The 25,143-nt window shown below is 34.4% G+C and overlaps 1 protein-coding gene across 1 annotated transcript; it reads right to left on the bottom strand.

The window, feature by feature from the left end:
* Window positions 1-1,614: 1,614 nt before the first annotated feature.
* On the bottom strand, window positions 1,615-21,424 carry LOC112026712 (protein ENHANCED DISEASE RESISTANCE 2). The gene is made up of 22 exons (XM_065766693.1): window positions 20,783-21,424; window positions 20,572-20,646; window positions 20,386-20,439; window positions 20,073-20,138; window positions 19,714-19,817; window positions 18,933-19,000; window positions 18,723-18,839; window positions 18,514-18,554; window positions 18,321-18,421; window positions 14,819-14,914; window positions 13,701-13,765; window positions 13,541-13,612; window positions 13,258-13,413; window positions 10,375-10,610; window positions 10,258-10,297; window positions 9,968-10,122; window positions 9,760-9,861; window positions 7,405-7,449; window positions 7,162-7,302; window positions 3,807-3,902; window positions 3,571-3,672; window positions 1,615-1,948 (listed from the first exon to the last, which is right to left on the bottom strand). Exons 1-22 carry the CDS (start codon window positions 20,927-20,929, stop codon window positions 1,841-1,843), a joined length of 2,187 nt encoding a protein of 728 aa, XP_065622765.1. The 5' UTR covers window positions 20,930-21,424; the 3' UTR covers window positions 1,615-1,840.
* Between the last annotated feature and the right edge of the window lie 3,719 nt (window positions 21,425-25,143).

Raw genomic sequence — 25,143 nt, 5'->3', positions numbered from 1 at the left:
TACCCATTTTTAAATGCATACATCGGCTCATAAGTATAATAAAAATAAGGCAAAAATGCAAAAATGACCCTCTAACTTTCACTGTTTTTCATTTCAGTCCTCTAACTTTCAGTTTTGTCAATTCAGTCATTTAACTTTCAGTTTTTGTCAATTTTAAGGCTTTGTTACAAGTCAGTCAGTTTTGCCGTTAGATATGCTTAAAGCGACGCCGTTTTGCTCTTTTTTTTTTTTTTTAATAAATTCGGAATTAAAAGAAATTAGAAAAATCTTTAAAAAAAAAAAAAAAAACATTAAGGGAACGACGTCGTCATTCCCTTCCCCTGAAATCAAAACAAAATAGAGAAACAAATCAAATCCCAAACGTAAATCAAAACAGAGAAACTTTGAGAGACCCAAATCCCTAATGTAGAGAATTTGAGGAAAAGGAAGAGAGGCTGAGTCGGATTTGAGAGAGAGAGAGGGAGTTGGCATTTTGAGAGAGAGAGACCGAGTCCGTTTGAGAGAGAGGCTGAGTCGGATTGAGAGAGAGAGTGAATCGGTTTTCCGAGATGAAGGTGACTGAATCGATGATTGAGTTCTGATGAAGATCGATTTGCGGAGATTGAGGCTGAGATATTTAGACCGAGAATCCCTATATTGACAGAATCGGTGATAGGTGTACTCTGTAGCTCCAGCTCTGGCCAAGTTTTGGATAAGTGATGAAAACCCAGTTTTTTTAGTGTGTTTTTTTTTTTGTATAAGTAGTAGCAGAACAATGAATTGCTGTGTGTTTGGTGTCTTTTTCTGTTGAGTATTAAAACTTACATTTATAGGAGCATCAAATGTTGAAAAATTCATAGATAGGAGGCAAAAATTGGACGAGCTTACAAATTGATGCTTCTATAAATGTAAGTTTTATAGGATATTATTCGGCCTCTCTCTCAAAGTTATGGATTTGGGTCTCTCAAAGTTTCTCTTACAAATTGATGCTTCTATAAATGTAAGTTTTATAGGATATTATTCAGCCTCTCTCTCAAAGTTATAGATTTAGGTCTCTCAAAGTTTCTCTGTTTTGATTTACGTTTGGGATTTGATTTGTTTCTTTGTTTTGTTTTGATTTCAGGGGAGTGAACGACGCCTTAATGTTTTCTCTTTTTTTTTTTCTTTTTTTTTTTTTTTTCAGGTTTTTCTAATTTCTTTTAATTTCGAATTAAATTTTTTTTTAAAAAAAATAGAGTAAAACAATGTCGTTTCAAGCATAACTAACGGCAAACTGACTAACTTGTAACAGAGCCTAAAATTGACAAAAATTGAAAGTTAGAGGACTAAATTGACAAAACTAAAAGTTAGAGGACTGAAATAAAAAATAGTGAAAATTAAAAGGTCAGTTTTGCATTTTTACCTAAAACTAAAATGGACTCGCCCTTTTCTATTCATATCCATATCTTTAAAGTGGGAATTAGATCCAGGGCCAAATGGGAAAAGGTGTGGCGCTATAAATGATGAACTTAACTAACACACCTCAAAGGCTCAAACACCTTAAATTCACATAAATTTCCATGTCACAAACAGTTCTCGTGAGTGGGAGAGTGTTAAAAAAAATAACAGAAATTATAACTCGGTAAAGAGAAATAATGACAAACCAATTTACCCCATCCTGTAATCTTATTTAATACCGTACGTAGAAAAAACCCTGCTTCTGTTTTTACTATTTTATACAAAAATCAATTGGAAAACATTGACAAACATACATTCTGCTAATCACAATAAGGAAACTAATGGGAAATGAAATACATTTTTTTATCTGAACAAATGATTTTGAAAAATTCAATACAGGTCAATCGTCTCTATTCTTGGGTCGTCATGATGGATCTAGATCCAGCTTGGGGACTATAGCAGACGAAAGCTCTATATGAGAAACACGGACAGCACCAATCAGCCGCTCCGGCAATTCATCAGTAGTATTTGCCTGTCAGTTAAAACAGTCATTTAACCATTTCTTTAGCTCTAGATTAATATAATAAATTGTATCAAGCCCTGAAAGGCAGAAGTCAGTTGAATCACATAGAGTCACCTCTCTCACATCACCTCAGTGATCAAACACACCTATAAGATTATCATATCAACTTTTTGGACATTAAAAAGAATAATTATAAATCTATCCTTTTTTAAACTCAATTATTGCCTCTGATGTTGAATTTAAAAATAGAATTCAAAAGGCCATTCCTTTCAAGTGAGAGTGTGCTCTTCTTTAAAGGAAAGAAATATTTTCAATTTAAAAAATTAATGGCTAATTTATTGATAAATATTTATCATAGATTATACTGGAACATCATATCATAAGGAATTACATTATATGACTTTCCTTCACCATAGGTCACTATAAGCACTATTAAAATTGGAAATTAATTTGCTCAATTGCCAAATTTCAAAAGATTTAGCATACTACTACAATCAAAACTCTAACTAGAGTTTTAAGAAATTTATACAAGTTTCATGACTTATTTTATATTATTTTAATCATCTACCATAATTTTTTGTTTTGATAAAACTAAGTGCTTCTTCCATTTAACTTAACTGCATATTTTTAATATATATATATATATATATAAAACACTATTTATTAAGCTTTAAATTTTGATAATATTACAAAAGTTTTATTAATCTGTGCATTGCATAAACATACTGCTAGTAATAGATTAAACTGTAATGTAAATATAATGTTAAATAAACAGAGTTTGCTATCGAGTATTTTACAGGCTGCATCAGTGTGCTCACATGACAAATTTATAAAGTTAGGCATGTTATAATACTCAGCCCATGGTCAACAAAAATTGAGGATAGAGTTTAATGAGTAAAAATAAAATTGAAGACAAAAGGATTCCAAAAGCATGCAAGCCTAACAAATTTATAAAGTTAGGCCTTCTTATACTGGTATTTATACTTCCCCTGGATTAATCATCTAGCTCATAATAATAAATTAGAACACAAGGGATGTATTGTAGGACTAAAGGATTTCAAAAGCATGAAAGTCTTTGTCCATGAGTGAGTTCCAAAGAAAGCTCTAAAAAGAGAAATCCATTGTGCTTCCTTTCATTTTTAATATCCACATAAAAAATTAAAACTCTTAAAACAAAAATTTGTAATTTTTCTTGATTCAATTTGTCTTTCCTTCATATAGTTGAATGCTTGTAGCTTCTCTTTTAGCCTCAATAGATGTAAGGGTGTCGTAACTCGTACGAATTTGGATTGGTTGGGTGGTCAAACTTCAGAAGAAGTCCATTTAATAACCAAGTTTAACCCAACTAACCCACCTATACCAATAATAGTGGAAGCTCAAAAAAGGATTAAACTAGTACACTATTTTTATACCAAGTGTCCCAAATAAGATATCAAATCCAATATAGTTTTTTACCAAGTGTTTTCCCAATAATTCATTTAACTTTAGTGGCCAGCTACCATATGAAATGTTGCACTTAATTAAACCACATCGATTGCTCAAATGTATAAGTGTGACGATATAAAACTTCAGAGGCAGTCTCCCCTGGTAAACTAAAAGCTGAGATAATATCATCATTAAAATAACCATACCTGTACAAGGAAAGCCATGTCTACCACCAATGTTGTAATTACACCAACTACAAGACCCAAAACTCCATTGGCAACAGTTGAAGAACCAATGTCAACATCAATCTACAGAAGATTAACAATGTTCAACCATATCAATAAAAATAAAAGTTTAAGATAAACTTCACTATTAAATCACTCATTTAAAAACTAGCCAGAAAGAATTTAACTATGTATTAAAGACATTGAAGGAGCTTTACTTCCAAATACTTAGGACCACGGATATAGTTACAATCAACTGCTTTTCCCAATAGACAGGGGGTGCTCCCAACACTCTGCCGCACAATCCATGAGCCCTGCACGATTCAACACATGAGATAACAAAGAGTTAGGTTTTCTTTTCTTTTTTTGATAGGTCAATAAGGAAGAAAAAGGAAAGAAACAAAAAGCAGACACAAGAACCCTAGAAAGGACTAAAGGAAAAGCAATTTCTTATATCTGTGAAAATTAAATTTTGTTGATTTGAAAAAATAAGGGGATAAAAATAAAAAAGCAATCCCTGCAAACTGAAGAAAAAATTATCATAACTGAAGATTGTCCTGCCATGTGCATATACATGGTACAGGGGAAACAAAAAGGCATCAAACAATTTAGAGGTCACATGGAATGACTTAAAAGCATATGGTAATCCAACGGTCAGGCCACTCCACTGGTTTAATTGTTTTTGCTGGAATTGAGCTACGTTTGAGAGCTAAAAATGGATATCAACAAGAGCCAACTTGAAGTGATAAAAAGTACATTTACTCCATATTAATAAGCGTAGCATTTTGAATGCAAAATACTACACAACTACTTATGTAGGCAATTCCTTTTATTTCATGTTTTCATTTATTTTTTACTGGTAAGTTACACATGTAAAGGGTTTTGAACCTACAATCTCACCCCCTCCCCCATTCTTGTGGGAAGAGAAAGTTGAGCTAGAGCTCGTTGGCCAGGTATTTCATGTTTTCATTTATTTTTTACTGGTAAGTTACACATGTAAAGGGTTTTGAACCTACAATCTCACCCCCTCCCCATTCTTGTGGGAAGAGAAAGTTGAGCTAGAGCTCGTTGGCCAGGTACCTTGCTGTTAAGCATTTAAGCAAACTGAAGAAGTTATATAACTGAATTACAATTAATCTAGTTAAAAATGTAAATGGTGTCAAGAATAATAAACAACAATGGCTCACAACAGTCATCTCCATTCAGATAAGAAATGGGGAAACGGCACGAGCAGAGCTCTCCTTAAACACCTCCCCCCCCCCCCCCCCCAAAAAAAAAAAAAACATTCATGGTTTAGGTTGAACTTCATTTGAGTTTTAGCCAAGGGGCTAGGGTTTGGCTTTGGATGATAGATGCACCATTGCACCTTTGACAGGTTAAAATTTTTTTAGTCTTTAAGAAGTGTCCAAAATCCAAAATTGTGTGTACGTGAATCAATGCATGTAATTCACAGGCCACCTACAATATAGTTATATAAAAAATTAAAAAAAAAAAAAAACAAAAATCATAAGTAAAAACTTTACAGTTAGCCTCTTAAAAATATAAATTTTAATTAGTGAGTCAATGAAAAAACATGTGTAATAATATATACTTTAAGGTAAAACACGTTTTACTAACTTTAGTGTCGCTGTCATTTTAGCCCCTTAAGTGTTAAAACTTGCAATCAACCCCCTGAACTTTCAAATTTCTGTGAGATTAGCCCTCCCCCCCCCCCCCCCACATCCCCCCAAACATCAACTTCCATTAACTACAGACCGTTAACTGCCCCTAAACTCGAAGGACCAAAATGATAGCAATTCGAAAGTTTACAAGGTTAATTGCAAATTTTGAAACTTACGGTATCAAATGACAACTATTTGAAAGTCTAGGGGGGCTTAGCAGTGTGTTAAAAGCGTGCTTTAGGCTCGCTTAAGCTCAAAGCTCTAAGCCCCAAGCTCTCAACGCTTTGATGGGCGGAAAAATGGCTCATTTAATGAAGGGCGCTTTAGGCACCCCTTTTTAGAGCTTTTTGAAGGAGCACAAAGCACACCTAGGCACACTTTTTTATTTTATTGCTAAAAAAGATATGGATCATCAAAATTAATTGCTTGATCTTGAAAGAAATGACATGGACCAATGATTTACTACACAACCACTATCCTTAAGTGTGTTGTATTACACAAACAAATTTTTTATTTACACGTCATAAGATACGAACAAGGTTAATATACAATTCTTGTGGTTTTTGGTCTTTGACTTTTAGATGTATGTTGATTGAACCAAATACATCATTTCATCATAACTATCATGATTATGTACTTTTATAAAGCACAAGAGAATTATATAAAATATTATGCTTAAACTTTCTATGACTTGATTATTATGATATTGAGCATTGAAAATTGTTTTCAATTTACTATATAAAAATTTTAAGAATTTAAATAACTTAGGTAAAATTTGAACTTAAAAACATTATACAATTGCACATACCTAATAGGTAAAGTATACAAATTTTGAGTTATTATTATTTTTTATTGAATGTTACGAATATTTCTATTAGAAGTTATGAGATATTACATTTGGAAACTGTGCACTTTACTTCAATCAGGTGCACACGCTTGTGCTTGCGCATAGGCTCTTGGAGCCTATGTGCTTAATTGCGCTTGACACTTTTACCAACATTGGGGCTTAGGTGCAAATTTTGAAACTTGAGGGACCAAAATGATAGCTACATCAAAGTTAGTAGGACTAAAATTTAATTAGAGTGATATCCTTAAAGTGGATGTGCCATGATACAACAAACATGTATACAAATCCCTGATGATAAGCTTTGTCACCAAGACTTTATAAACTTTTATATGTGATGCCTTTCAGATTGAAAACAGAAATTATATTCATAAAACAACAAGGCAGTAGCCATAGTACAAGAGAAGTATACAAGAATTAGGTAAAAGGAAAATATAAATACAAAACTAAAATCTAAATTTACATTACTCCATGAAATTAAGAAAGACAAAAAAGTCAATCCCCTAACGCCTTCAACCAATCAACTAGTGATCTTAGAATCAATGTCTTAAAATTCAAGTATTGACTATGGAGAGACCAAACAATCAAACATCTTAGCATTATTAGTGTTAAAATTATGATTAAATTCGCAATTTCCTAACAATTTAAGCTATTGGGACAATCGTTAATTTATCATAGTATCAGAGCAGGAGATTCTGAGTTCGAATCTTGTCTCAACTCTACCTCCCATTTAAAATGTTAAAAATCCTACATGTTGGGCCCCATTTATTAAGGGGGAGTTTAGGCCCACACAGGAAGGAGAGTGTTAGAATTACAATTAAATGATAAAATTCACAATTTCCTAACAACTTAAACTTGCTTTTGGGACAACTTATAATTTATCAATTAGCTAGCCAATATTTAAGAGTCCTTGGGAATTAAACATCTTAGCATTATTATCTACATGGCATGCATGCATAAAATCTATGCCTGCATAAAGGCATGAGTGTGATAGAGTGCATGAAAGGATGCTTCTAGAGAAGGCAATCCCCAAGAGGAGCACAATAGAACTGAAAATGAAACGAATACCTTGGGAACTGATGGGATGAGCTTCAGCCTACTATTACGGAATTCATCATCACCATCAACAAATCTTTGCAAGAGGGATCCAGGAACCAACTCCTTTGTCACAAAATAAAATACCATACTATAGTGTGTTGAAGCAGGTACCTGTAAGATTAAAGCATTAATGCAACTGCAAACTCCCGATACATTTAAGCATAAAAGTCACAACAAGCTGAATGAAAATTTATGATAAAAAAATCAACTTACTTGCAAATTTACAATGAAAGAGAAAAGCCCTTTTTCCAAGGCAACCTATATAAGTGTTTGAAAACAAGAAACGTCAATAGAGCCTATTCAGGAATTAACAACAAATAAATTTGTAGTTGAAATCAAATGGATTGATCACTTAAACAAGTTTTTTTTTTTTTTTTTTTTTTTGCTGAAATTTAAGCATGCATAACTATAAATTGAACCATATCATCTTGATCTAGTAATGACTCAATTCCCCAAAGTTCATGAGAAACATCCAAGTGCAAGTAGAACAAAATAAAATAATCCACACCCATTGTCAATTCCCCATATATTAAGGTGGTAGTGCAATAATGACTATACTATAGTATCATGCCTGATGACGTTTTAGAAATATTACAGTCAAAATCTTTATTCGACTTCACACGGCATAGAGAAAGGAAAGTAAACACACATGAGACCACATGGTTGTACCCAATGCACAAAACTCCCACTTTTGCAAGGAATGGGAGAGGTTATGATAGGCAGCCATGCTCCCAAATTTTTTTGGAGAGGCTGATTCCCAAACTAAAACTTGAGACCTGTCTCTTTTGGTGGAAGGCACTCACCATCATACCAAGGCCCGTCCTTTGAATTTGTAGATGTTCAATCCAAAACCTCACCCGCTGCCTTGATCTTACAAGATGAGAGAAGGTGATGTAGAATCTTTAGTAATTTAGCACTAAATTAGATTTCTTAATGAGATCTTGAAGGATTCTTGAATGGGGTCTGAGGTTTGAGGGTTTGGGTAATAAAAAGATTGGATCTTGAATATGTTTGATAGTTGTTTAGTGTTAAAACAGGTGAACAGAATGAGAAATAAAGAAAGATAAAATAGTAGGCAATCTCACCTTACTAAGCAACCACAAGAAGAAGGCAATGACACTTGAATAAGTTGTTGGAATTTTATTAAAATAATCCCACTATGAATGTTATTGACTATAATAGATCCTTTATATAGGCTATTGCTAAATCCTTTCCTAAGTTGGGCCTCCAATATAACCTATTCCTAGAAAGACTAGGATTACCTTTTCTTTTTCTTTTTCTGTTTTAGAAACTAGGGTATCCAAACCTCTTCGAGTATCATAATAACAAAGGAAAAGTTCTTAAGAACTTCTAAACCAAAAAGGACTCAATTTAACTATCGAATTACAAAAAAAAATTATAAATAAATAAATAAAAATAAATAAATAAATAAAAACTCAATTTAACTTGGACTAACTAAACAAGCTCCCAAGAGAGCTCATTAATCAAAATACCCAGGTACACTGGTAGTGTACATGGATAGGAGTACATCAAGTTTGTAAAATAGAACGATCAAGCATAACAAAAAGATTAGAACAAAAAAAAGAAGTAAAAACAGAACTCCAATCAAACAAAGAGTGGAGGAGGAGAGATTTAATCTCGAGAATAGACTGTTCCTTTCCCTCAAAGCATCTACTGTTCCTTTCTCGCCAAAGACACCATAAAACACAATGTGGGACAGCCCTTCACAAATCTATGTTGCAATGTCTACCAAACATCTTCGATTTTTTCCTTTATGTTAGGGGAATGCTAAATTTCTTCCTCTACATTAGAGGTTGGGGACAACCTAACTACAACAGTATGTGCCTCAAACTCATTAACAAAATGTTTAGTATAAAATGTTAAATCTTCAACATTAAACACAATACTAATGCCCATGTCTTATTGTAACTCAGGGACATAAGCATTAGAACTTATCTTCTCCAATATCCTGTATGGACCAACATTCTTGGATATTGGATTGGTGCTTTTTGTAACCATTACCATATCTCCTTGAAAATCAACAAAGCATTTTTTGAATATCATGCATTTGAGTGAGCGTTAATCTAAGGAACAAAAAATTCACTATGTTTAGTAAATTGTTAAATTGTATTTTTACTACTTACCCATTTAATTTTATTTTAGATATTATTGGTTGATTAAGTTATTAGTATTTTATTTTATTTCCTAGAGTCATGGTTATTTTTGTAATTCAATAATTGGTCATTGACTCAAGTCAATTAGGATCAGGTTTTAGTCATAATAGTCTACATAAGCAAGCTATTGCACTCTTATGGAAACAAGTTCATGATGAATAATTTCAGTTGGAATTTATTCCAATGGCTTGATGCCAACTCTAGTCAACTCTAAGTGTTGATTCCTAAGGCAAATTTCTTAGGAGAATTTTGTGCTGCATTAGTTTTCATATCAAGCTTGCTCTACATCATACTCAGTACTCACAAACAACGATACATTTAAACAAGGTAGTGTATATATTCAATCCACTGCAAAATAGTATACAACCAAACAATGTTTAGCTTCTAAACTTACTTGTGCTGCACATCCTTGACGCCTAGCAACATGATCGATTCTTTTTGTGTCCTTGAACCAATCTACAGCTACGAGATCCATTAGATGTTTTCCTGCAGGAATCTTCAAATACATATGACAACAATTGATTAGAGCAAGGCAAACAAGGTCTTAAAAGTTGAACCACAAAAAACCAATGATCTAACAATAGCTCAAATTAATAGGAAACCTTTGTTTTATCATAACAAAAATGCTTGCTTCGGACTCTAAAGTTGTTTGCATCTGAAATCGTCCAGCAGTCACGAGCTTTATCACGATCATCACGCCGGAGGTTTCCCGAGAAACAGGACAAATCAATTTGGTCCACTGGTTCTTCTTCCAAGGCTTCAATTCAAGATAAATATTGTGATCAGATCTTCCACTTAGTTCCATATCTATATATCTGCTACAATATTTTTTCTTTCTAACAAAAAAAAAAAAAAAAAACAAAACAAAACAAAAGAACTAGTGATCATCTACCTGTTCTCTTGATATCACTCTCAAGCCCAGGTGTGTCTGCCTGAAAAATGTGAATAACTTACATTCAGACTTCAGAGAGAGAATAAAGAAAATACCAGGCATTTGAGCAAATCAAACCTCTTGTTCACCCTCAGCTATTTGAAATTCCTCATCATCATCAGAGTATTCATCCATCATCACTGAATTTCTGTTTACACCATTTATTTGATCAGTAGGTGCACTAGGATGAAGGGAAGATTCATGCAGCTTCCCACCCTTCTTTGAGGATACAGAAGCTGATGTCATATTAACCATAACAGGGATTCTTGGAGCAGCATTCCTCTCATCTGTCTGGGCAAACCATTCACGCAGTCCTACCACAAATAAGATTTTAAGCAGGAAAGGGAAAAAAAACACAAAAGATCAGTAGTAATACAGAAAAGTGGCAGCAATCTGCTGAAGAGTGCACTTAAATTGAAACAAAGATGAAAGAGAAAAGAAAATCCCTTTTTTAATAAGTAAAAGTGATACAAAGTCCTTAAAATGTTTTTTTTTTTTAATAAATAATGAAATTGTATTAATTAAAATTCCAGATACATTGGGGGGTGTACATGGGTAGCAGTAAAGCAAACTCTGAAATTACAAACAAAGTCTTTAAAATGTTGCAAACATTTTCTCTTTATTAGTAAATTACACATGCACCAATGGCCTTTGACCACCTCACCATCCATCCATTCTTGTGGGAAGAGAAAAAGGCCTTTTGAGCCGACACTCATTCACAAAAAAGTAACAAATTTTAACACACCCCCCCCCCTTCCCCACGGGGCAGTTGGGGCCGTGCACGCGTTCATGTCTTCTTTTGTATCATTGCTGAAATTTAATGTCTAGAACATAGTAAAAAAAAATATATATATATATATATATATATATAACTATTTATATATAGAGAGAGTTTCTAATTGGGAAAAGTAATAGTAAAGATTTGAGATGCAACAAAGGGGAAAACCCAAGATCTGGGTTGCTGTTCCAGGGCTGTGAACATTAACCACATTAATGGGACTGTTTGGGTTATTTGGGGCTATTTGATGGATGGAAGGCTTAGGGTTTTGAAATTTGGATTTTAGGGTTTAAAAAGTTAAAAATCCATGTGTTACTTAGCCAGAAAAAAATAGGTGCATATCCATGTGATGGCGGAATCATAACATGGTTAAAGAAAGGATATTCTCTTTGGAAGCCTAAGGATAAGGCAAAGCTCAAGAATAAGTGTCCATGGTAGTTAATTAAGTTTTAATATTTTATTTGGTTATTCTTAAGTCAAGGGTATTTTAGTAATTTTACAAAGTTATATTATTTTTTTAATACAAAAACTTTAATAGTTTAGATGCTGACAGAACCGAAGAAAACCCAGAATCCAACAATAATCACCCAAATTCCAACCCCACAATCATAAAATTCCTTTCACACCTCCCCTCAATAGCCAAAGCAGAGAGAAGTTAGATATAAACATAACAAAGACATTGAAAAATGATACCAACATGCAATAACACTTCAAATTTTACAAATTAAAAGCAGGGGAAGGAACTCACCAGCGACACTATTTAACATTTGAAGGAGACAGTGTTGCTGAAATGATGATACATAACCTACACCCCATCCTTTCAGATCAATCTGCATAAGATGCTGTACCTGTGCCCTTGGTCTCCCATTTCGAGGTTTTAAAGGCGAAATGTTGTATCCTCCACCTGGGAAAGTTCAAATACATAATGTTATACATGGTTCAATATAGAGAACGAAACAAATGGTTTCCATCTCTTAAATTCTTAGTAATTATGCCTCAGGCATAAACAAAGAAGATAACAAGGAACTTACTCTCAATATGTGCCCGTACATATCCTGGCTGTGGACCACAGTTCTCATGCTCCCTAGAACGAAATAAGACAACTGCAAAACAACAAGAAAGCAAAAGTGAAATTTTCTAATAAAAGAAATGATAGCAACCAAATAAGAGGTAAAAAACCAGAACACTTACCATAACTTCCATCATCATTTCGGCGCCAATATCGCACATAACAAAGATCACGAGGCCACACAAACCTGCAACAGCATGGATTTGTAGGTACAGTTAAAGAGATATTATGCATACGATTTTAGAAAGGAAGGAGGAAGCTTTCTTCCTGACAACTGAAACGACTAAAACTTAAAACTACAACAAAATTTTTTTTATGATATGACATTTAAAAGGAAAAAAAAAAACTTANGGCAGTTGGGGCCGTGCACGCGTTCATTTCTTCTTTTGTATCATTGCTGAAATTTAATGTCTAGAACATAGTAAAAAAAATATATATATATATATATATATATATATAACTATTTATATATAGAGAGAGTTTCTAATTGGGAAAAGTAATAGTAAAGATTTGAGATGCAACAAAGGGGAAAACCCAAGATCTGGGTTGCTGTTCCAGGGCTGTGAACATTAACCACATTAATGGGACTGTTTGGGTTATTTGGGGCTATTTGATGGATGGAAGGCTTAGGGTTTTGAAATTTGGATTTTAGGGTTTAAAAAGTTAAAAATCCATGTGTTACTTAGCCAGAAAAAAATAGGTGCATATCCATGTGATGGCGGAATCATAACATGGTTAAAGAAAGGATATTCTCTTTGGAAGCCTAAGGATAAGGCAAAGCTCAAGAATAAGTGTCCATGGTAGTTAATTAAGTTTTAATATTTTATTTGGTTATTCTTAAGTCAAGGGTATTTTAGTAATTTTACAAAGTTATATTATTTTTTTAATACAAAAACTTTAATAGTTTAGATGCTGACAGAACCGAAGAAAACCCAGAATCCAACAATAATCACCCAAATTCCAACCCCACAATCATAAAATTCCTTTCACACCTCCCCTCAATAGCCAAAGCAGAGAGAAGTTAGATATAAACATAACAAAGACATTGAAAAATGATACCAACATGCAATAACACTTCAAATTTTACAAATTAAAAGCAGGGGAAGGAACTCACCAGCGACACTATTTAACATTTGAAGGAGACAGTGTTGCTGAAATGATGATACATAACCTACACCCCATCCTTTCAGATCAATCTGCATAAGATGCTGTACCTGTGCCCTTGGTCTCCCATTTCGAGGTTTTAAAGGCGAAATGTTGTATCCTCCACCTGGGAAAGTTCAAATACATAATGTTATACATGGTTCAATATAGAGAACGAAACAAATGGTTTCCATCTCTTAAATTCTTAGTAATTATGCCTCAGGCATAAACAAAGAAGATAACAAGGAACTTACTCTCAATATGTGCCCGTACATATCCTGGCTGTGGACCACAGTTCTCATGCTCCCTAGAACGAAATAAGACAACTGCAAAACAACAAGAAAGCAAAAGTGAAATTTTCTAATAAAAGAAATGATAGCAACCAAATAAGAGGTAAAAAACCAGAACACTTACCATAACTTCCATCATCATTTCGGCGCCAATATCGCACATAACAAAGATCACGAGGCCACACAAACCTGCAACAGCATGGATTTGTAGGTACAGTTAAAGAGATATTATGCATACGATTTTAGAAAGGAAGGAGGAAGCTTTCTTCCTGACAACTGAAACGACTAAAACTTAAAACTACAACAAAATTTTTTTTATGATATGACATTTAAAAGGAAAAAAAAAAAAACTTATCCTTGAACAAAGAGTCAAAGACAAATAGTTAAAACAACAGGTCTTCAAAATTAATTATGAAATTATAATAGATAGAAAGTCCTCTAGAAGACTTACAAGAGGGGGGAAAGCATTTTTAAAGTAGTTCTCAAGGATAAGAATGCAAAAGAGCCCAGTTAATCCAAACATTCAACCTAGACAAAAACAAATTAACAAAATGATGTTCCTAAAGCACTAGCTGAAGTTAAAAACATGGACTAGGAAAAACTTTTAGAGAGAATTATGACATTTTCCATACAGCATAATGAATTCTTTTATAAATTTTAAGGTGATATAGGTTGTTTAGACATAAGCAAGCTAGTCCGCACCATAACAGCTTTCCTGTGTCATTGTCTTGCTAATAACTCTGAGCAGCTTCCTTTTCTTTCTTTTTATTTTATTTTTTTGGGGGGGGGGGGGGGTGGGGGGCGCCTAGGTACATCGGGGGAGGGGCGCCGGTTGGATTCAAACACTAGTGCCCAGGCACCACAAGAGGTGGTGGAACCACTGGGAGTATCCCTCAAACTCCCAACTCCAATGAGCAACCTCTCTAGTTAGCACTCTTCAAATAAAACACTAATAGCAAACTACTCATGACTATAACAATGCATATTAGGTACATCCCCACAACACACACACACAAATACCATTATTTTGGGGGTATTAAAAAATTTGTAACACAACGAAATAAACTTGCAGAGATTAGAACACATCCAGATGCTCACTTTATGATCAGTTGGGAAGCTGTAATTGGGTAAGCAAAGAAGCACCAGGCCTTGATAATTTTTCTTCAAAAATCTATTAACTCATGCTTGCAGTAATATAAAAATTATATAAATTCTAACACATTAATTTGGAGAGAACATTACATCGGAAACCAGTCCAACTGAAGTCTGTGATAAAGTAATGCCGTATGTCCATCTACCTCCTCAACTAAGCTACCATACTGGAAACTGCAATCCCACCTGTACAACGCACAGAAAGGGAGGAAAAAAACAACACACTTTAGAAGTACAAACAAGACAAGAAAATTGTATTTTAAACATGGAATTGGGGCTAAGTCAAAACATTCTGGAGCTTTTTAGATCCACAAAGAAAATCTTTCAGAAAAGAAAACAGAGTAATTCAAATGTTCTAAAGCCACAAGAGATCACGTTACATGGACATAGTCATATAGGTGCACTCAAGGACAGAAATACATGTCTGAATGTTGTATTAAACACAGACATGAAACACTGAGATTTACACATAAATATTCAAACACCTTTTACAACAGAAGCCAATCACCAAAATATTCCAATTAAATAGCAAATGAAGACCACCAATAACAAAATGAAGCAACAAAAGATCCAAAATAGAATAAAAAATATATCAGTTTAAACTATTTTGAATTACCTCTGAGAGTCTGAGTACCACATGTGCGAACTAACCTATTCCATTCTACAACATCTGCTTATGAGTTTATTATCCTAGAAATTTATAACTTCAAAAATAAAAAAGAAATCCAAACAACAAAATTTAACATTGAAGACAACCCCTAATCGTATAGATCAATGCATATGACAGCCCTCTAGTTCACAGAGCAGCATATGATTTAAAAGAAAACACTTGGGGTGTAAGCACAGCCCGTTAGTTCACTCACTTATGCCACTCTATGAAATGAATGCATAGAGAGAGCATAGTAGCGGACCTGCAGCTACCCATGACATTGAAAAACAAAGGATAATAAAGATCTTGTATGCAACCCCCTAAAGAGATTTCAAGCTTCCAAAACAAGCCCCCTAAGGAATTGCTTCCTGCAGTTATTTTCTATCATCAAGACATCAGGTCCATGCAATTTTGGCTGGTTTAATCTCAATGGATCAACAATTTTCAGTAGCTATTGACAGTGCAGTAAATGCCATTTGGGGGAAAACCCCTTAATCATGAACTAATTTCTAAAGGGGATTATCAATCACTAAGAATAAGCATGAGGTAGTATTTGGACAACCTATAAGAAAATGGCATACTTGATTGCTAGTCAATTTTTTAAAGATACAATTGCTAGTCATTATAACTAATTCTTGTGCTTCCTCATTTTAGTCTGAAAAGGCATCAGAGAAAGATGTGGACATGCATCTCAATAGTACTTGCAACCATGGAACATGACTTGGGTAATAAATATTACAGCAAGTCTTCCTTGTACATGAGGTAGGCAGGAGATTTATGATACCATGAGTGTTAAGATCATAATGAGGTAATCTGGCATAGTCCTCAGAAAAATAATTAAAATAGAAGCACATGGACCAACAATGAAATTTCCAGATCTTGGCTAGGTAAAATCAGACCCTTGATCTTCAATATAATGCATGCTTCAACATATAGGAAGTGACTGATGATGCTAAGCCAAGAGCCTTGTAACTCAATTAGCACTTCCTAGTGTTTCCAACAGACACCTAGGGTTCAAATCCCCCTTCTCCAACTATCGAATTCTAAAAATAAATAAAAATTAAAAAAAAAAAATCTTTGATAAATAAAAAATAAAAGTGACAAAAGGATGTTAGTTGTGATTGCACAACTGTGGCAATTAAGGCTCTGTTTGTTTTAGCGGAAAATATTTTCTGCATATCTGGGTGTTCGGTACAATAAAAATCGCAAGCCAAGATGATATATTTTCTATGATCTATAGAAAACAAACTCAATAGAGTGGAAACATTTCACAAGAATGTCACATACTCAACAAATCACCACAAATAATCTCCACACCATGAGAAAAATTCTCCCCCATGCCCCCCCTTCTCTCCATAGACTGACCATGGACCACCATTGAATTTTTTTACTCAAGTCAATCATTTTCTCATTCAATTGGTCACATAAATTCAGAATTTGGGATCTGCTTTGATCTGAGGCTCCTAAATGGCCCCAAAAAATAGACATTGTTTTCCAATTTAGGGTTCCATGAATGAAAGTTTTTGTTCAAATAATTATTTGAAATTACAAAAAATGTAAATGATTTTTCATCCGAGTCAACAACAGAAAATGTTTTCTATCTTATTTTCAGAGTCACAACTAAACAGAGGAAAATGGGTCAATTTTCCATAAAATGCTTTCTAAACAAAAAGAGATTAGCCAAGAGGTGAAAAGTATAATCCAAGAAAAGTAACCAAGACCGGTTAACCAATAGAAGATCAAATTTATCCCAAAGAGAGGAATAAAGCATATAATAAGATGAAAGCCTGCCCACAAAAAGTAATTTAATTTTCCAAACAATATGGTTAACTTGAAAAGCATCAATTTCAACAACCACCAGAAATACTGTTTTAAAACCCTCTAGCTTTCAAATAGTCCTTCAAATAGAGTACATAACTCAATTTTTATTTTTATTTTTTGGTAGTTCTATAGCTACAATGGAGGAGGGGAGATTTGAACCCTCATCTCTGTTGGAAACACCAGGAAATGCCAATTGCGCTACAAGGATTTCCAAACTGCCGCACTTCCACCTTCGCATATTTATTTGCTTCTCCCAATTCCCATAATCTATTTCCATCCTAAACCACCCTTTAAATCAAATCCATAAAGGAGGCAATCAACTCTAACTCCCAATCTTGCACCAATTGGGTAAAAATGACATTCCAATGATATCTATCCCCTGAGAAAGATATTAGCTCTGCCACAATGCAGCTCTAACATGTGGAATACCATACAACTCTGGGAAATTATCTTTTAGAGGAAGGCCCCCTCACCAAGAATCATGGCAGAATTTAATAGAAGAGCCATCACCCACCTTAAAGCTGACAAAATGATTAAACACATCCCACCCCTTCTTGATACTCTTCCAAAGGCAAACCCCATAAGGCCCCTATACATTATTAGAACCCCAACCCCCCACATACTGCCATATTTAGTGTCCACTACCCTTCTCCAAAAAGCATCCCTCTCTGTTGCGTACCACCACAACCACTTCCCCAACAGAGCTTATTAAAAAGGACCAAGTCTCGGATGCCTAATCCCCCATTTTGAAGTGGTTCACAGGCACTCCTCCAACTAACCAGGTGATATTTAAACTCATCTCCCACCCCTCCCCATAGAAAATCCCTTTGTAATTATTCACTATACTGAGCAACACTCATTTTAGAGGATAGTATTACTGTACAGGTCTTTATCTCCTACTACTTGTGAGGGAACCACTAAATGTTCCAACCAAAGTTTTTTATATGTATTCTTGAATAAATAGCACAAAGGGTCCAGATGTCTAAGTAAATGTTCCTAAACATGAACATGCACACATGCAGGTATACATAGTGAACTCTTGCTGCATACAACAAGGGCAGCACAGCAATGCACTTTTAGGGTTATCTGTAAAAGAATTATTTGAAAAGGGAAAACACCTACTCAAACCGTGTCCCGTCCATGCTCATAACAAGTTCAAATATTTCTTCACATGTAGCCTCCACAACACCAACAGCCTTCATTGCTCTACTGCAGCTTCGTGGCTGCAGAAGGAAAACCATAAGTAATGATCTTGAACTAAAACAACCGAATTATAATCATGTCATGTAAGAGAAAGAGAGAAACAATGCCATACAAGGTAATCAACTTCCAGAAGTTCTTCAAAAATGCGAAGTCCTGTCAGTGTTAACAAAAAGAAATCATAAGTGATTCATCTATTTGGCTATGCCATTACATGTTGCATCATACACCAATCATATCACCAAATCCAATTCCTTAAGCAAGTTTTTTAAAAAATTTCATTCTGAACTAAACTGCTAATAAAGGATGTAAGAAAATACTTGCCGTTTTGGCATTGAAGAAGACGCCAATGCTTTCTAGAAAATGCTTGATTGTTAGTATTATGGTTCGATAATTCCGAGTCTAATTCACGCGTCCAGTCTAACACTGAATCCGGAAGACCTGTGCCACTTATATAAAGATAATGAGATTCAAATAAAGAATGCATCTACTGGAACCAAAAAAAAAAAGAAAAGAAAAGGATTTAAAGAAAACCATTTCCAATCGTTGTTCTCCGTGACAAATTTGGATTAGCATCATCTTCATCTTCTTGTGCACTGAACCTGCACAAAAGAATCGAAGATTATTATTTATGAAGCAGGGATAACAAATAAAAATCATGTATTTTATAAGCAATACAAAGTACAAGAGTACAATATTGAATACGGAACAATTTCTCAGTAATGCAATCAAAAGCACAACATAAGCTGCATAAACAGTATTAAGGCAACAGATACAAGACAACCCAACATTACCTAATTACACATGAACAAAGCAACATGACAAAAATTAATCTTAGGCCAGAGATAAATTGAATTAAATACAAGATTTTGACTTATCAAAAAAAAAAAAAAAATTAAATACAAGATTTTAAAAGGAAAAAAGGGAACAGGTATTTATAAATTAATTACTAGCAAATATCTAAATCTATATCTGTCAAGTCTATGAAACATCTAATATAGGTATATTCAAATCCAGAAACATAAACAATTATGCTAACATTGCACATAAAATGCAGAGAAGCATTTCTCTAATGGCAGTTTAAAGTTTATTACAAAAACGAGTGCAGAAAACAAAGCTAAAATACTAATCTATATCAGTCAAATCTTTTAAACGTTTAATAGAATTGTAACATAATGCAAATACTACACATAAATTTCTTTTTTTTGATAGGTATAAAAAAAATATCACCATTGCCAGGGATCGAAATAAATTTCATCTACTAATAATAACGACTAAAAGAAGAAGAGAAAAGTTAATTTAGTAAAGTACTTACTGACTTTCGCGGTCAGATGATGAATTAGTCCTCCCATTATCCATCCCAGGTTTGTATTCAAAAGAAACATATTTGTTACCGTTTGCAACTTGTGATCCCTGATGCTGCACACATGAACATTCAATGAGTACCATATGCGCCAAACCTTACAATGCAGGAACCATATATTCTTCTGCACATAAATATATAAAAATTTGGTAAACATCAACTTTTAATGATTCACCAGAGACATTCTTATTTTCACCCAAAAGACGTAATGGGAGCCACAATATCAAAGAGCAGATCAACAACACAGATTAGTTGGAGGTCGAAGCAAGTAAGTTGGAAAATTAAAACCATGAAGTTTGAAAGCAACAGACCTGATCAATGACAAGCTCAATCTTTTCCTTCCAGAGTAATGCCTCCTGGATGTTGAATGCTGCCATCTGGAACAAGAACACGGCCCAATGGATATCATCACACAACGACAAAAGTACACAAAGCTAGCCAAAAAAATTTCCAAAGACCAAAGTGCAATTGAATTGAATTGAAAGGACTGAAAAGGCCTAAGGGGGTCTCTTTTTTTAATTGAACCATACACTTGTGCTATGCCCACTTTGGTTCTTTTTCTTTGTTTATTACATTTCCACACCAAAAAAAAATGTATATCCACAATGATTATAAACCACAGACCGTAATTCGATGGTGCTTCTCTTTCTTGTTGTAAACACACAAAACGTAAACCATCTGCAGCAACAAAATAATAAGTAGATAGATTTCAGTTCGATACTCACAATTATTAACAATACATACAATTCAATATAGTCTATTATTAGTCATAATCGAGGTGAATTGATTGCGAAACTGACAACAACTTACATGCCCATGGTGAGTCTTCAACCCTCGATCCTCCACTCTACAGTTTCCATCAATTACCATAGTCTTAATTGGAACCTATGTCATGTTTTTCAACAACAACAAAAAAAAAAAAAAACAATCACTTTTTTTTTCTTTTGTTAAAAGCAAAAAAAAATCAGAATAAAAAAAGCAGAGTAAAAAAGTAAATAGAAGAATGAAAAGAGAAGAGTACCTGATTGTCTTGGGGCTTTCGCTTGTAGTAAGCGAGCAAGCGAGACTCGAGCACGAAATAGCGCATGTGGATGAAAGACCGTCCGATCTTTCTCCGACCGTATCGGACCATCCATCCTTCGTATATTACCTTCGACGAAGACGACATCGTTTTCGGTTCTTATAATCTCTCTCTCTCTCGCGGAATCGTTTTTTGAGGTGAATTCCGCGAGATCAGATCAGCGTGAGAGAGACTAACTAACCTAACTAAGTGACTTGTTGATCGCTCATTTCTTCTTCTTCTTATTCTTCGTCGCTCACTCAGGAGACAGGAGTCCTAGGATTTCAGATTCCGCAGAATATTGTATTGGAATTTCTTTTCCAGGAATTCAAATTCTGATTTTCGTTTTTTACTAATTATAATTCGCAGAAGAAAATCAGAGAGAGAGAGAGAGAGGTTTTTCTATAATATTTTAATTTGACGTGTCAAGCCGGTATCGGTGACCGACACCGTATATGGAGGAGCGGGTGGGGGAATTAGTTAGACTCTAGGACCCCGTGACGATTCTGATTTCTATTTTTCATTTTTTTCTTTTCTTTTTTTAAATTTTGTGCGAGAGAAAGTGGGTGGGTGACTACTCTCAAGTCTCACTAGATCCCACGTAAGAAGAGGGAGTGTCCTGGGAAGGTGTGCACCTAGCGGACTGTGTTGATTGGCTGGTGGGGTCTGTGTCTATCTTGGCGCCGTGGTGCTTTCATTTTTTGAATCAATACATGTAACTCCGATTGCCTTTCATTTTTGAACACATTGCTTAAATCTACCGCCTTCCCTAAACCATAATTTTGCTTTTTACCTCAATTTAAGCTTAAAAACCCAAATTTGTTTTTTAAGCTAATTTATTATTCACATGCAGCGACACTAAAGAGCATTTGTGTATTGGAGTATAAAAAAATAACTCATTTTAATATATATTTTATAATTCGTCCTACTTCTCATATTTTATCTTTCATATCACAGTAAATACTATTCATTTCTCTCTCTCTCTCATCATCTAATCCATCAAATAGGAAATTGAAATCCCAAACCATCTCACACAGTAGCGGAGCTAAAATTTCAATTTAGGGGGGCAAGATTTAGGACTTTTCATAATTTCAATTAAGTGCAAATATATATTTCATATCAAAACAAAAATAACCAATTCATAGTTACAAACAATTAAAGTGAGAGACTAATATAATTACATAAAGTTTAAATATCTAATTTGATTCTTTAAAATTTAGATATCTAAAGTTGTATACATGTCTATTGCTTTTAAATAACATGTATAATTCAAATTTTTTGTTCTCTATTCTTCAAAGTATTTAAATTTGGGTTCGTAGTAGAAACCTAGACCTAGAGTTTAAAATTGAAATGTCTAAGAGATGGAGGAGAAAGAAGATAGGTGGAGGTTTAGGTTCTAAGACTATGGTACCAATGTACAAGGACATTAGTTTGTTTTTTAATAATAAAAAAATTATTTCATATAAAATATTAAGATATAAGACACACCATCAATTGAAAATTTATGAAATAAAAAAAGTTGGGATAAACTTTCCATGAATAGTAGTGGAATAAGTCTACTACCACACATTTTGGCACAACAAATGCCACAACTCGCTATGTGGCGAGTTGTGGTTAGTGAAGGGTGTCCTCACATAGACCCATCATCACCCCTGCACCAACCACAACTCGCCACATGATGAGTTGTGACATTTATTGTGCCAAAATGTGTGGCACTAGACTTATTCATAGTAGTAACATGATTAAATTTGAGACTTGATAAAAGTTGCTTTTAAAACCATAATTAGTAACGAGTTAATGTTGTGTAACCTTTTTACCTTTTCTTTTTCAGAGCTATTTTAGGGACTTCATTTTGTTTTTTCTTTTTCTTTTTATCAAAATGGGCAAACAGGTTAAGCATTTAATAGAGTTTTGCTTACTTTTGCAGGATGGTACTTATGAACGTTTTTTGGGTGGAGTCGGCCGCGGGCACGTGTGGGGGGGGGGGTGGGGGGCGCTTGACCCCTCCTAACTTTGCCCCCTAATCTCACAGCAAGTCACAAAATCCATGCTCACACAATTAGGGATGGCAATTTAAACCCACAATCGCGGATACTGTCTCACCCGCCCTTCATGGACAGGTTTTATCCACCCCGCATAACACATGGGGTGGGGATGAGGGTTAACATTTTCCCCCACACCCACCCTACACCCGCCTGTTATATTTAAATAATTAAAAAATATTTTTATAAGTTTTTAAAAGACATAAGTATGTGTTTTTAACCTTTTAATTTTAAATTTATGATTTTTATATATATATTATTGAATTTATACTTTTATGTTGTTTATATTTTTTAATTGTTGTATTGCTATGTTGAATTTTTTTTGTACTTCTTATTACTTGAATTGTTTTATTGTTATGCTTTGAGAGGGTTTTGTAATGTTAGAACTTTTTTTTTTTTTTTTAATGTTTTATGAGTTTTAATTAATGCATCCAATATAAACTTCTAATAAATTATATGTATAAAAAATTTAGGTGTGGCAGGATAGGCACCGGTGGGACCCGCTAGAATGGGGCAGGAAAAAATACCCACCTCGAAGAGGAAGTGGGGCGAGGGCAAGGAATAGTAAACCCGCCCCATACCCACCTTGGTGCCTTTCCTACACACAACCACAACCCACAAAAACCGCCACATAACCACAACCCAAAACAAAACTAGCCACATACCACGACGAAAATGATCGTTAATTTGGGTTTCCAGCTTCCAACAAGATCTCAACTTCTCAATGGATTTCCAATGGCAACGCAATACAAAAGACGAAAACGATGAACAATGATAGAAGGTTCATAATATCAAGATTATCGATTTGGGTTTTTAGAGTTAGCGATCTCATTGTATATGGGTCAGGTCTTAATGGAAGTTGTGACTTGATAGGTTTTGGTTCAGTGGCAACGTGTGCTATTTAGAGGCACTGATGGCTGGAGAGAGAGAGAGAGAGAGAGAGAGAGAGAGAGAGAAAGGATGAGGGAGAGAGATAAGTTTGCTTGTTCCCTGTTTAAAGAAGCCTGGATGTCTAACTTGGTTGTGTCTTCACTATATGGGGTAAGTAAGAGCTGGAATTTACAATCACATTGAGCTTTTCATGATTGGAAATTGGAGGGTGTATGTTCTTTTTCTGAGCTTCTTTATGCCAACATGCCAAGGGGTGAAGGGGATGATACCATAACTTGGAAGTTGTCTCGATAATGCACAAGGCAATGAAAACGATTTATTATATTTTATTTGATTTTATGTATCAAGGGCAATTCTGTAATTTACTAATATTGTGGAATGGGCTGTGCTTATAGTACATTGGGTCTTACTTTAGTTTATTTTAAGTTTGGTGATTTAGATGGGCTTAGTAGTAAAAGCCTAAGGAGTTCAAGTCCAAGTCTTATTAGGGTTTTAAGAAATCCTAGTTCTACTAGGAATAGGTATTAGTCCTCTATTTAAGGAGATGTAATACTTTCTATTGAGATGATTAATTTTTTAGAATTTAAAAGATATGAAGCTTTCTTTTATAGTTTATGTGATGCAACTTTCTCCAGGGTGTGATGCCAAGGAACCCTAGGTGTGATGCTTAGGAAGTCTAGGTGCGATGCCTAGAATTTATAGTTCATTTTATTTATTGTTCACAGCACAAGAACAGCTACCTAAACCTTGATTGAGCTCCTTTGTTTCATCCCTATACCCTATGAATCCTTATTCCCTTGGAAACCATAATCCATATTATTTTCCAACCCTTTCCCCACCAAAACCTAACTCTAAACCTTAAAATAGAACGTTACCAGATCTGCCCCAAGAGTTCTAAGTCATATTTTTGTTATCCCCCCTTGTCCTACGTCACTTGGTTTGGTGTGTTTGATGTGCCTCTTATTGTTTTTTGTTGACTGGTCTTACTATTAATGATTTCCCTGGAAGAGCTTTAGTCTATAAAGGTGCCTAAAAGGGTATCTTTCTTTTCATGGACAACTCAGGGTGCGATACTTGCCATTGATAATCTTGTTAAGAGAGACCAACTCCTAGTTAATTGATGTTGTATGTGTCAATGCAGGGAGAAACCATGGATCATCTCTTGATCCACTGTAAGTTTTCTCATACTTTATGGAGTAAAGTTTTTGGGTTTTTGGGATCACAGTGGTGATGCCGAAGATAGTGGCTCTTTTCTAGTTGCATAGAGGAATTGGATTGGAAAAATTTGTCAAATACCTAGAATATGTGTTCAACATGTCTTATGTAGTTAGTTTGGCAAGCCTACCTTTGAAGATAAGGAAAGATTTGTGGATCTCTTAAGATCTCTTC

Source organism: Quercus suber, unplaced genomic scaffold (assembly GCF_002906115.3).
Source record: "Quercus suber isolate HL8 unplaced genomic scaffold, Cork oak 2.0 scaffold_731, whole genome shotgun sequence".
NCBI lineage: Eukaryota > Viridiplantae > Streptophyta > Magnoliopsida > Fagales > Fagaceae > Quercus > Quercus suber.
This window is presented reverse-complemented; position numbering and strand designations above follow the sequence as displayed.